This window comes from Cygnus olor, chromosome 9 (assembly GCF_009769625.2).
Source record: "Cygnus olor isolate bCygOlo1 chromosome 9, bCygOlo1.pri.v2, whole genome shotgun sequence".
NCBI classification, from domain to species: domain Eukaryota; kingdom Metazoa; phylum Chordata; class Aves; order Anseriformes; family Anatidae; genus Cygnus; species Cygnus olor.
Genome location: NC_049177.1, coordinates 4,986,793 through 5,001,052, shown reverse-complemented (window position 1 = coordinate 5,001,052; position 14,260 = coordinate 4,986,793). Strand labels below are relative to the sequence as shown.

At 38.5% G+C, this 14,260-nt stretch overlaps 1 protein-coding gene across 1 annotated transcript in view; it reads right to left on the bottom strand.

Annotated features, from left to right (window-relative positions):
* The window catches only part of FARSB (phenylalanyl-tRNA synthetase subunit beta), a 38,342-nt gene extending 24,188 nt beyond the window's left edge, over positions 1–14,154 (bottom strand). Inside the window, exons 1-13 of the mRNA XM_040566678.1 lie at positions 14,031–14,154; positions 13,220–13,275; positions 11,908–12,062; positions 11,252–11,324; positions 10,660–10,775; positions 10,058–10,208; positions 8,752–8,860; positions 6,271–6,341; positions 4,901–4,962; positions 4,763–4,814; positions 3,189–3,250; positions 2,574–2,781; positions 2,068–2,148 (exon numbers count right to left, since the gene is read on the bottom strand). Coding sequence (XP_040422612.1) covers positions 2,068–2,148; positions 2,574–2,781; positions 3,189–3,250; positions 4,763–4,814; positions 4,901–4,962; positions 6,271–6,341; positions 8,752–8,860; positions 10,058–10,208; positions 10,660–10,775; positions 11,252–11,324; positions 11,908–12,062; positions 13,220–13,275; positions 14,031–14,088 — 1,254 coding nt within the window. The 5' untranslated portion in view covers positions 14,089–14,154. The remainder of the gene's footprint in view (positions 1–2,067; positions 2,149–2,573; positions 2,782–3,188; positions 3,251–4,762; positions 4,815–4,900; positions 4,963–6,270; positions 6,342–8,751; positions 8,861–10,057; positions 10,209–10,659; positions 10,776–11,251; positions 11,325–11,907; positions 12,063–13,219; positions 13,276–14,030) is intronic.
* Between the last annotated feature and the right edge of the window lie 106 nt (positions 14,155–14,260).

Sequence of the window (14,260 nt, the reverse complement as noted above, 5' to 3'; positions counted from 1 at the left end):
AAGTAGGCAAACTGGTTTATCTTCAAATGTTAATTACTAACCAAAATAAAGCTAGTTAAAAAAAGTAGTGTTTATTAAGCTTCTGTCATAATTTGCTGTCGGAGGCTGACTTGCAGTGGAAAAAAATGCCTTATTCAGAAAATAGTACAGGAACGGCACCCAAGCTTTCTCACAAAGAAAACAATCCCTTTGGGGCTACTGACAGAAAGTAAAGTACTATCTCAGACAAACAAACAAAAAAGGTCATATATCTAAGTCTTCAATTTTCATAGCTATGTAAGATTCTCATAGCTCTGTTTTTGTTTTTCTGAGCTGGAATATTTCTCAAGCCCATATTCTCAAGGTGTAGTTTTAAGCTGATCAGCAAAGCAATACACATGTACTTTATCAGGCTCAGACAATGTCTGTGCACATACAGCAACAGATGCGACTGATAAGACCCACACTGCAAATTTTCAGAATTTATAGCTTTATTAATGCATTCAGAAACCAATAGCAGACTAGGCATGTAATTGAGGATTTGCCAGTATACTGCAGTCTCCCTTTGCACTGGCAGCATTCCGAGAAGTGTGTTGATAGTCTAAATGTGAGGAAAACGAGCAGATGATAATAGTCTACTCTTTCAGATGTTGACTAAAAAAGAAAATCTTAAATGAAAGCTGACCTTAGGAGGATAAAATTGTGTTCAAGTTTGCAGATGTGTATCTAAACTGCAGTATGTTACTACGATGCAACTAAGTGCATTTTGGCTAAATTTGAAGCCCCCACAGAAAGCAATTTTACTCTGTAGGAGTGATAATTTAGGGCTCAAACCAAAATGAGGATTACATTCACAAATATGGAAGCAGTGCTTGCCATATAGCACAGGGTCACAGAATGTTGTAGCAGAACTGATGTTTGCTACAGGGACAGACCTCACGTTGCTGTTTCAATGAAGTGTTGGTGACAGCAGACTGTGGGTTTCATCGTGCCATAGCAAAAATACAGTATGTAATGTGATAAAATAATATACTGTGTGATCTTCTGCTGTGGCAGTTCATAACGGTTCTCTATTGTAGTGATAAAATATACTCAACGTTTTTGAGCATATCAACTATTCAGTGCTGAAACAAAAAAAGAATTATACAGAGACTTTTGCTTATGCTGTGAATTATAAAAGTTTGACCATGTTTTACACAGTAGTTCCCCAAGATGGTACTACCACAGGTAATCTTCGTCAAATACTAGCACTGCAGGAAGTAACATCAGTTATTATTGACCTGTTTCTTAAATGAGTAACGTTTAACAAGTAATAAAATATTAAAACTGAAATATATTTTTCAGGCTTTAGAGTAACTACAAATTTTGCATTTTAAGCTCTATAAAATGTGAAGGTGTTAAAATTTTATTTGATCCATTTGGATTACCAACCTCAGTTGCAATACCTAAACTTTTCAAATGCATGCAAATGTTTTAGGAGCCTGCATCACCATATCCTAAAATCTTTGAGTACGTTATCAAAACTTCACTCGTGATTCCTTAATCTGCATTATATAGCACCTACAGTGATTCTTAAAATAAACTCTGACTGAATAATTATATACCAACTTGGTATCTAATCCAAGGAATCATGGGCAGGTGACAATACTGGGAAGAGACAAATAGAAAGTGTCATCTCCGAACTGTAGTAATATCCACCAGAAATTAATAAATTTTGATAAATTGTTTTCCAGATTATCAAACTATGATGAATTTCACATTGGGTGATCAAAATCTCTAAAGACAGTTGTTGTCCTACAATTTCATACTGTCAAGTTAAACTAAAAACAGTACTTTAGCAACTATTTTTGCCTTTATACGTCGAATTGCATGCCACATTAGCAGTGACTTACTCAATTTCTCTGACTTACAAACTCACAAAATATTACACTATAATTCCAAAGCACTAGTAAGCAGTCACCTGCTTAAAACAGTAACAGGTAATACTGGTACATTTATACAACAGCATAGTCTCAACCATCCTCTACAGTTTCTGTGCATTGCCTTTCAAACATGCAAGTAAGAAAATGTTAAATCAACACAATATACCAGGGCAAAAGTGAGTGCTTCAGTGAATCCAGCGGCCGCCAAGTCCAGTCTCAGAAGTTCTGTGAGCTTATTGAGGGGGAGCTAAAATGAAACAAAAAAAAGTTTTTGACTTCCATCTAAAAACACTCTTCTGTTCTTTCCCGAGGTGATTCTGCCTGTTACATTACGGTGAATTCACTAGGGAGGTACTCTGCTTGTGTGCTTAAAATTTTTGAAAGCATCAGCCAGCTGCCTTTAGGCTTGCCTGAGGAAATGAATCTCCCAATTAGAGATTTAATATGGGCTCCCTGCTTAAACCCTGTCTTTTTTCAAGTACCAGCGACCACTGGTCTTGGACTTATTCAAATCAGTGGGGCATCTGTTTTGTATCCTATCCATGGTAAATACTTCTCAAGGCAAAGCATGTCAAAATATTTAATTCCTACGTTCTGTTTTCCCCAAAGCCCTTCTGGCATGCACTAGTCATTTACTGACAACAAAGCGCTTATTTGAAGGGGCAATCTTACTTGATTAGCTATGGTGTACGTTTTCGGAATAGTCATCTGAATGTTGTTATAACCATAAGCTATTGCTGCATCTTCTACGATATCACATGCATGGATAATGTCCGCTCTGGTAGGAGGGATTTCAATCTCTATATTGTTCCCATTCCCTATGACGTGTGACTTCAAACACATCCTAGTCAGCAGCTTTGCAAGGTTTGATGGAGTTTCACTGAAACAAAACAAAAGAGTAGTAATTTACTGATCTTACACTATACTTTTTAAAGTAATCAGTGTTTCTGCTATGTTGCCTTATTTCCTGAATAATCTCTAAGTGCTTTACAGACTGTACGTAAACTCAGCATTCCAACAAAACCAGCTCAGATACTGACTCTGAGACAGTCATTTTTCTTTACTTCTTAACAGTTGTGTGAGGCCATGAAGAACCATTCCTCTTTTTTGAAAACAGCGAAGAAAGTCCTACAGAGTTGATCTAATTACCGAAGTTAACCCCAGAATTTTTTCATAGATTAAAAATCATGGTGTAAACATTTTTAAAACAACGTAATAATCAGTGTTTAAGTACCTTTTTCACGATTAATGCTTTAATAAAAAAAGCTTTTATTTGCAGTAACACACCTGATTCCTATCTTCTTGTTAATGAGTTCAGGTTTCACCTTCTCTTTTCGGTAAGCCAGTTCCTAAAAAGAAAGGCAAAGCTTTTCAGCATACAGAACCCTTGCTACCTCTAAAAGGATTCAGTTTTGACATCTTGCTAATCTATCTTCTTCTGTGATACTCAAATGCCATCCACAGAAGACAGGTGTGGAATATTATGTTAAAGTCAGTATTTTATGATAACATGATTCTTGAAAATAATATTACAGTACACGATGCAAAAGCTGTTCTCAGTTAAGCCAGGAGTTTGAATGCAGCATGAAATCACTGTTATTGAAACTTCTGATAATTTCAGATAAATGCAAGTAACAGAGTTTCTGAAAGTTTCCAGTCACCGGTTCATCTTAAGTCAAAGCCCTAAAGCAGTGAATGGTCATGCATGAGACTGCATGGTCTAGTACAGATCAAATGACTTTTTGGAGGAAAAGGAAGGAAAACTTGTTACCTCTGTATTGGCACAGCAATGTTTACCATTATTTAGCCTAGGAAGTTTGTAACATATCTATAGAAAGCTGTTGTGTATGTATATATTTAAAGTGTTTCTAAACTTCTAGATAAACAAATCCATAAAAACCTTAGCATCTAGAACTCCGTGAATTTTTAGCTCTATTTTATGTAGGGAAATTGCATTGCCTAATACAGTGATTTGTTTTGTTGGATGTCACTTTTAGCTTCTAGGTCTTTCCTCTGAAGACTGCAGTTACCATTGGTAAAAGAAAGACCTAAGATACGACTAGAAAAAGTCTCAACAACAAAAAGGTTTCTTTCTCCCTAATTAATTTGTACTTGCTTGATACATCTAATTTTATGAACCCAACAAGATCTCTGTCTTCAGTCGCTTCCAGGAAACAGGAGGGATTGCGCTCTTTATGCTTTTTTGTTCTCCTAAAGAGACTGCTACTGCACAGAGATATACCTGGCACTCCTAATACAGGCAAACCTGCACTTGTAGTCAACACACTGCCTAATAGGCTTTTATATAGTTGGAGTTTATAAAATGAAGGACTGAAAAATCCAGTGTTAAAAGGTTATTTTAACTCATAGGTATTAAAGCTTCCTGATCTGATAATAAGTTATGCTGAGGCTGATTTCAGCTGCCCGCTGGTCTCAGCCTGAAGGACCTCTTTCTGCATTCCTTTTTTCCTGATATGGAACAGGTAGGTTTTAAAGGCTGTAGACACAGATTATGACATTTGATTGCAATCTCTACTTGTTTCCCAAAATGTCTGTATCACATAAACTCTAAACCCACAGTAGTGGTTACCACACATAACTTTAAAGCCTAGCTTTCTTTCTTGAGTATCAAACTGTGAGACTATTTTTAGCCCCATCATAAATTAGTGGAGCTTCAGAATGAGTTTTCAACATCAGGGGAAACTGAGGCAGTGTTCTTTTTTTGTGGGGGGTTAGAGAAGGCCCTGACTCACTTGTTACCTCTACAGAAAAGATGATAATATCGATAATATCACTCTTACACTTCATGTAAATAAAATCCTTTCCCCGAGGATAGTAAGATACCATCTCACTATGCTTACCGGATAGATGTGGGTCTTCCCATTAGGAAGAATTACTTCTACTGCTTCAACACTGTGAGAGACAGAAAAACAGAACTAAAAATGTTTTTTTTAAATGTGGCCCAAATGTAATGTCTTTCTGACCTGATTCATACTCACGTGAATGGCTTCTCACAATATTCACTAAACATCGTGACTATAGTATCAAGAACAATTTTTGCCTACAAAATAAAGATGATAATCACATTGAAATCTGTCCTCTACTTCTACTGAAGGCAAAGTATAATAAAAAAGGGAAAAAAATCTTACGTTCTGTTCTCTCTGTACTATTTAGTAACTTAGAATCCAAAATCCTAGCAGTCTAAAATACCAGACCAAATTTTAAGAAATGTTTTGCTTCTGCTGCAAAGACATTTACACTAAAGCTTGAAAAATGGAAATCTTTGCTCTTCAAGGCTCTGAAACACTTGTATGTTTTTGTTAAACTGTTCTGAAGATACACAGAGATCTTTATTACCAGGTGGACTTGCATCTTTCAAACCTTTAGTTTAATTAGTTACTTCACTCAAGTACAAGTGAGAATATAGAGGTTGAAGGATTGTGCATTGTTTAAAAAAATATTGTTAATTAGCTTCACTTGCAAAATTTTTCAGTGAATAGTTGATATTTTAAGACATTAGTATAATAGAACATAACCATGAGATTCAGCTCAACTTCTCAATCTACAAATACTGTTTTTTGATGCCTCACAGTATAATTTTCTTCATGTAAACAGAACAGCACTATTTTTTACTATCAAAGTAAGCAGCAGCAAGAAGTATTTATTTTTTAGTTTGCTTAGAAGCCATTCCCCACTATGCAAATTTGCGTCAATAACACATCATTGTGTAGTTGGGTAAATTAAAAGCATTTTTTGCTCTTAAGCATCAACGTACACATTTTAGGGAAACTATCAATGAATGCACAACCTATATTCAAGAATAGGCAATTATAACCGCTGGGCTTTCATGCTTCAGCTTTGAGTTACGGAATTTGCATATGGAAGGACTTCCATTTGACAATTATTTGCACAGCATCCCTGCTTGAAAAAGATAACTAAGAAGAAAAAGTCTTCTCCCTTCCCTCAGCCCAAATTTTAAGGTGGAGACCAAATGATTTTTTACAAAGAGTATTCCATCGAAGTAAGCAGTCTTAACGAACTTTCCTCTTTTTGAAGCCTTTCAGACCTAGAAAAAGTGCTCAAAACCAAAAATAAACCGAGTTCACTTATATTTTCTAGTACAAACTGAACACATACTGTCATCATAAAGACCTAGTAAAAACAAAGCCCACTGAAAACACAATATTGTCCACAAAGCAAGTCTAAAACTCTATTGAGGGAATTCCACGTAGTCCCACAACTTATCCTGTCCCTTTGAAATGGGAGGTCTGCTCTGTAAATGCCTGTCTACTGCAGGTCTTTGAGCATTATTACCCAAAGGGAAAACAATGACATTACAGTATATCAAAAGCAGAAAAGATTAACTTACCTTTGTCATATCTGTGCCTGTACATTCAACAAAAACATTTCTGGTGTTTAGGCTTATTTTTGAATGATCTCCTAAAACATGAAGAGAATAACAAATTAAGAAATGGTATTACTTATCTTGCAAAGACACTGATTACTTTTGTGAGTCAGAAAAGATCATCATCTTCCCCAGCTTAAAAACCGCTATGTCAACTGCACCAACACTCAGAATTCTTATCAGAACAGCAGCACTTTCTATTATCAAATTATAAATCAAGAAGGGGAAAAATACTGCACGTTCTATCAGAAAAGGCAGACCAGACTTGCTGACCCAGCTGTCCTTCTACATTGGAAGGTACACAAATCTACTGCCACTCTCTGTATCCAGTCAAAAAAGCAAGCTAGCAGAATAGCAGCCATCTGCTGGTGGCAGAGTGGTTCTTCACTTCCAGAGCATCTCGCCTTTCCTGGCTTTGGCAACACATCTGCCTTTGTAACACGCATAAGAAAGCAGCCTTGGATAGGGAAGATTGAAGTGTTTTTTTAAAAAGTGATTTACACTGATAAACATCCATAGCTGCTTCTGCAAATAACCAAGATCTCGACTGTCATCTGAGCTACTCTGGCTTTTGTCTACATTAGTGGCCTAGTGCATAGGATGGGTTCCTTTTAAGCATGGATTTGTTTTTTGCCCGTACTTGCTGTTGTGGGGTATGCCCTGCACCACATCACTGATGCACTCAAAACTTTTTCATCTTGAAAAAGCAAGGTGGACAATGCACTTAGGGGCATCATCTAAAATATTTTCCTTCCAAATTGGATGCCAAGTCCCCAGTAGTCAATTCCTTTAAAAACTGGGGTTCTGTTAGTAAATGGCAAGTTATCTGAGGAGGCTGAACAGAAATCTGTCTCATACTGCCTGTTAGGCATAGATGTCCAGTGCATACCTTGAAAGAAGTTCATTGCTAGTCACCAAATGGTGTGGACATATGCAGTCCTAGAATTGTTTGAGGTGGTGTCAAATAAAACCTTAGTCCTTCTCACCTTTCATTGCCCCATTCCCTGATGCAGATGCACCCCACAGGAGGCAAAGGGAAGCACACGCTTAGCTATACACAGGCATTCTTGCTCCCTCCCAAACAAGTCACTTAGCTTCTGTTTTTCCGTTTCCTACCTGGGAAACTAGGTCACAGCTAGACTGACAGTCAGGTACAGTGGCAAGGTGAAGACTGAGGGAGGGAGGGATGCTGGACACCCTTTCCAGGATGCTATGCTGTACCCCTTTAGAACTGAAATGTACTCAGCTCTTCTAGACTCACTTCAAAGCCCATATAACCTTTCTTTTAAGTACTTGTAGATAATGAAAAAAAAAAAAAAAGCAAATATTTACATTTCATTATCTGTCTAAAAAGAACTGTTAACCTGGAAGCTTCTCTCAAATACTCCTCTTTAAAGTACGGACAGTTTTAAGAAATTTAGCTTAACCTTTCTGATAAAATGTAAACAATGTGCAATGTTTATACGTGGAACACACTGAGGCTGGAGTAAGCCTAACCGAGAAGGATCAGATACGGTTGTTGACAGCAGCTTCAAATTCAGAACAGTTGTTCTTAACCAGACTCTGTCACAGAATTTGAGCTGCCCTTTAAGATGATTTAGGTTAGCTGTTTAAGATTTGGATAAAGATTTTCAGGAAAAATACATCCATTGAGATTATCCCTGCAGATTTTATCAGTCACTGTAGGGAAATGGTTACTAATTTTTTACCTATATTGGTCTATAGATGTATAGATATACTGAAATATCTCTGTTAAGGGAGTAGTTTTTGCCATGTCATTAATTGGTTTCAGTAAACATGGTTCTCAAAAATCACCCCAAAGCTTCTTTTGCATTCAGAGGAAATTCATGTTTGGAAACACTGCAAAAAAGAGTTTAGACCAATTTATTTTTTTAACCCATTAAAGACTTCTTGAAGTTACTTGTGATACCAAAAGGATTCACAAGAACTGCTTCACACTGCTGCTAAATACACTGGGCTTAAGATGTAGATAAAGATCCCTGTTCTAACCATTTAAAACGCTACAAAGCAGACTATGCTAGTTACCGGTTTACAAAATAATTTCTTACTTCTTTTAGCTAAATCACTGATGAACAAATGACATGTCTAGGTATACAAAATGCTTTTCTAACAAAGGTTCCTACCACAAGGAACCTGTCTTGAGTTTATATTATAAAAATGTAGAAGGATATGAGAAACTAAGTGCAGAGGTTTGCAGTGGGACTTCTACATTGTCTTGTCTGAGAAAAGAGGAATACTAGGAGCCCGAGGAAACAAAAAATGTGGCCTTGTTTAAACTGAAAGAAATACAGAATTCCATGTGAAGTTGTAAGTGAAACAATTTGAATAGAAGAAAATAAACGATATTGCTCATCAACGTTTCTGTTAGACACCCCGACTCAAAAAACAGCAGCAACAGCATAAACTAGTCATAAGAAATCTTACCATTGATGATCGGTGGCATGGACAGAACAACACCATTGCTGTCATATATGACAGGATAAAGTGGTTTGTTTTCAATCAGGTGTAAATAGTGTCGAAGATGGCTGTCAGTCTGGAAAAATAAAGCATAACCCTAAATTTCACATTAGCTCACTTACGAATTTTCCATTCTACCACAGTCCTCTGCTGAGATATTAATGGGAACTTTTAAAGAGGGCAGGATTGGGCTTACATCTAGGTACTTCACTAGCAAAAGCTATGCACTGTCAAAAGCAGGAAAACTTGGAAATCAGAGAGCTTGTTTTTTGTTTTCTTCAAAAATGTTATTTAACTTTTATTTATTTAAGGATTCTCTCAAAAATGTGTAACACATGCTACCCAAACAATGCCCTTGTTCACCACAGCAGACCTTCTACTGCCAAACCCAAAAGCACCCATCCTTAGTTTATCAGAACATTCCTTAAAACTGCTAAAAATGTTCACTATGACACTTTTCATGATGAATTGCTGAATATTGACATGTTTACACTTAAATTTGATTCAAAATTTGCATCTGTTCCAATGACATGGGTACATGCTCTACCAAAAATAGTTTACTTTTAGTCTGTCTGATGCCTTGTTCTCTAGCTTTCACTTGCCTTCAGTCAGATATCTTTGAGAGTTTCTTTTACCTCTGTATGTGTGCTCCAACAGAGCTCTATATTTTAATAATAGTATCATTTTCAAGTACCGATGCTTAAAGTGGCTTAAATAAATCCTGTAAAATTAGACCTGTTAGAATCTTTTCCTAATGCTTACCTGGTTTCATCAGGATACTGGGCCAAGAGCAGTGCTACGCCTGCACAGTATGTAGCTGAGTAAATAATTTAATGTTGCCACCAAGTAAGTTGGCCCAATTAAAATAACATTTAAAAAAATATTATTTACATCCACTTTTTTCTCAGCTTTGTACAGTGAATATCTTCACAGTAAAGGCAAATACATAAACCTTTTACAGTACTATGAAGAGTATCATGAAAAGCAATCTTTGTGTTGATAAATTGGGAGGCTAACATCGAATTCACTATTTTAAGAGTTATGTTTAGACATCAAACAACATGATATATCTTTCATGGGCAATATGATTTACATATTACCATGCATTTCTCTTGAGTAACCAAAATGTGGAATGTTGATTGGCTGAAGGTACAGAAGATGGCTGGGTTTTTCTTGTTAGAACAACCCTTAATGCCAGGGGTATACAAGATGTAAATTCTTGGGAACTTAGCTTCCTGTCTTTAGCACAGCAGCTCTGAAAAATGACACTTACCCTATACAGATCCATCATTTGTGAAGCTGTGTACTCCTGCGATTGGTTCAAGGGCCTGAATTTAATTTCAGAAGGTGATTTAGCCGTAAAAGTAAATGGACCAGCAATGGTGTCCAAGTCATGGGTACCTATTGCTACTAATGCTCTTCTCCTAGAGAAAGAAGGCAAAATAATGACTTTGCTACTAATAGCTGGAGTTCATTTGAGATGATATGATGCTCAATATTCCTGTACATTCATAGATCTTACTGAAAAAAGCAGATGGACAGTGTTGAGAAGCCTAGAAATTAATTTCACTCTGCATGCTACTGACGAGATACAAATGTTAACAACCCACACAACAGTCAAAGGCATATCCAATAGGACTACTGCAAAAGGATTTTTCCTCAACTGTTGCAGAAAATGTAGCAGCTATTTATGCTGAAATGTATTGAGAACAGGCAGAAACAGGGAAGGAAATGAGAAGGATCAAGAGAGCTGTTGTAAAAGATTTTCCTTAGCACAAATATAAATGTAATGCTTCTCTCCAACAGGCCTGTGAAACCTTAATGCGATCAAACCATACACAAACACTATATGCTACTTTAAGTTTAAGCACTAACCTGCAAATATTTTGGTGTAGCTTTTCTTGGAGGTCAATGAAACTGTCATAACGTTCTTTGGTAAAAGTTATGTTACGAAGAACTGCAGCTACAGCATGAGGACGGACTTTGGCAGTCTGCAACAGATTATAGATTTCAAGTATACAATATACAAAACTTAAAACTGATGAAATATGCCCTTTCCTTCATAAAATCCCCTTTTATAAAGTAGTAATCAAAATGAAAAATCATGAAAATACATTAGAAATCCAAGGGAAAAAAAAAAGCTAACAAAACAAGTCTGGTAGAGGCAATGAGGTTTTCAATGTACCCTGTAACAGCCCAGAAGGGAAACGCAATCTGACTACCTGAAACTTTGATTTGACCTGCTACTAAATTCACCCAGAAAAATTTGTCTGTTCCTCCCCACTCCCCTTCCCTAAAAATAAATCACACTAAGTAGAAATATTTAAATTTCTTTAGCTCTTGTTCTGCAAATAAGATTTCCAGTCTCACTGCCGCTATAAAATCAGTCCTGATAATCAATTCCATAGCTATCTTCGTGGTTGAGAAATGTTCAATAAATATACCACAGTGCAGTAAACACTTTTACCTCTTCAGTGATAATCAGCCTCTGACCTTCACCTTTAGCTGGTATTATCTTTTCATACCTAGGGAGATTTATCCTAGAATAAAAATAGAAGTAAGTCTGTAACTGAAAAACAGAATATTTGCAAAATGCAGGAAACTTTAGAAATGTGGCAACAACTGTATGTAGAAAATTTTGTTAGCAACTGTCCTGGTTTTGGACATTGGGATTTGGGCATGTAGATTTTATTTATGCTGCTTAAACATTAAGTTTTCTATTGAATAGTGAACAGATAACTAAAATAGAAAGGATGCCTTCATGAAGATAAAGTCATAGCAGAAAAGTGAAATAAATTATTTGTATCAGTATTTATTACACAGGAGCACAACAAAATGCCTCTGCAGTCGTTGTTTACAGAGGATGAGTATCAACTGGAACAGCAGTTGAAAAAATTGTAGAACAGATCCAAAATGTAGCAAGATTCTAGTCTAGTCTCTTAGAAGTATGTAACAGGCCCTCTCCAGAGGAACAACAGGGAAGCATATGGACATCTGACAAATCCAGCTGATCGATACATCAGACTGTCCTCAAAATCCAGTCAAGTGGCAAGGTTATCGACCAGAAATGGACGGGTATTCAAACAAGTAACAAAACACACACAGATCTCACAACTCTGTTACCTTTCTTTAAAGACCTGCAGTCCTCGGACCAACCCTTCGAGGCAAAGAAGATCGTATCGATTGGCAGGAACATCGATTTTATAGAGAATGGTGTCAGATGCACCCTCTGCCTTTCCTTCACCTTTTTCTTTACTTATAATGTCTTTCTCAGATGTCTGAAATTAAGCAAAAAAAATGTTTTTAACCTGAAATATCTTGACATTGACAGCACTATGACAGTGAAATAATATAAATGGAAAAACCATTAAGTAGAAGTTTATAATTTGGATTTATATAGCAAGTATACATGCCAAGTATCTAAAATAATGTAAAATCAATATCCTTCTCAGATGTAAAGATTGTAATGCAACATATCAAAAGAAAAAAATCACTATTAGAATTTGAATTGTTAAAACAGAGATAGAAGCACGAGTCTGCAGGCTAGCAGATCCCAGTAGAGAACTAGGACCTTATTTACAGCTACAGATCAGGAAAGATTGGTATTATCAGGTCTATTCTGAAATACAACATAACGTATAGTGTTTAGATGTCTTTTGAAAAACCTAATTAAAAGAGCAGTTAATTCAAAAAGCAAAAACAGAATGGGGTCTACTGGAACAAGATTTATGTTGATACAAGCAAGAGGGTCAGCAAACTTTCACAAGTACAGAATCTAGTTCAAAACTTGAAATGTAAATGAGTTACAACTCAGAAAATAGAATGTCCAGGGCAAACATTCTTGTGGTATTGCACACAAAAATGCATACAAAACACAGCCAGTAAGACCTTGCAAATATGTTTAATATTTGCCATACTTGCCTTGTGGCCTTATTTATGCTGCTAAATTAAACAAATTATTTGTCAACCAAGATTGGCAACCTTCACAAACTGTAGCACTATGCCACATTGGGGTCTCTTGCCCCCTAAAACAGTAATTTTGGGGTCTCCTTTTCAGATTCAAACCACCTGTGTTAAAACAATCTGTTACAATAGTATTTTATACAAGACCCTAAAGGTATGTATTACATACTCTGGACTGTGCTACAAAGATATATGAGAACGTTTCCGGTTGAAAAGCTTGCTGCAATACTGCTGAGGGATTGTGCAGGTTAAAGGGGACACTGAAGTCCTGTCCACATCACTTTTTCAGAACAGCCCCATGGGCATGGTACCCTCCAGACCTTGCCTAGATATTTTTTTTGGTGCATAGTGGAGGGCATTGTCCAGCACTATACTGGGGAATCCAGTGGCAATATGCAGTGCAGGCTCTTACCAAATACATATGCTGTCATTCTGCTCCATCTATTGATCAAGTAACAAAAACATGACTTACAACGTCATCGAGCTCCAGACCAAACTCAAAGCAAAGCTCATCAAATTCTTCATCAGCTGTGGGGGGCGGGAAAAAAAGTGAGTTTTGGTTTACAAGCAGCGCTGAGAACTCTAAAACAAAATTTTGTTGCGTTTATTTTGTTGCATTTATTTTGAACGTTTTCAAAGCAGGTAACAGGCAATTTTGAAAAGGGGGCGAAAGTCACGTAAAGAATTTTGTTTGTCTGCATTTGAGTAGCAGTTTCTTTAGTACGTGTATTTATTGACACGCTATTTTCACAGTTACAGCGAGGGCCTCTGCGTGTCAGAGCCCAGCTCTGCTGCCAGCTGTTCGGCTGCGTGCCGGAGTCACCCCGGCCCGCTCAGACACGAGGACGCGGTGGCACAGCGGGGCACCCTGTACCGGCAGCCCCTCGCTCCGGGCCGGGCTCGCCCCTGAGCGGAGCCCCGCCGTGACACCGCCCCGCTGCGGCAGGGCAGCACATGCCCGCCGTGCCTTAGGAGCCTACAGCCACCGGCGCGCGTTGGGGAACTAAACCCGCTGCTTCGGCCAGGAAACGAGTTCTCCAGTCGCGTTTCTGAAGAGACGCGAGCACAGGGCTTGTGCCTCCCCCCCGACCCGTTCCTCGCGCTGCCCCTATAAGCCACGCTGTGGGATCGCCCGGTTCCGCCCGCGCCCGGCGAGCCGCCGGCGGGAGGCCCGGGCCCGCGGGGCCGCCCTGCGGCCGTGCCCCGGTGCCGCGGCCGGGCCGTGCCGGCTCCGTGCTCGGCCCCCGATCCCTGCAGCCCCCCGGGGCCGTGCCCGCACTCACTGTAGCTGCGGCCCAGCGCCTGGAAGAGCAGCTCCCGCCGCACGCTGACGGTCGGCATGGCGGCACCCGGCCCGCCCCTGCCCGCCCCGCGCCTGCGCGGCCGCTCGCCGCAGCGCTGCCGCCTGCAGGAGCGCGATGAGGGGAGCTGAGAGGAACGGGGGTGTGTTTTGTAAATAAATTATTTTATTCCTTAATTGCGTCGTCTGCATGCCTGGGGGGGGGCTGTGTGT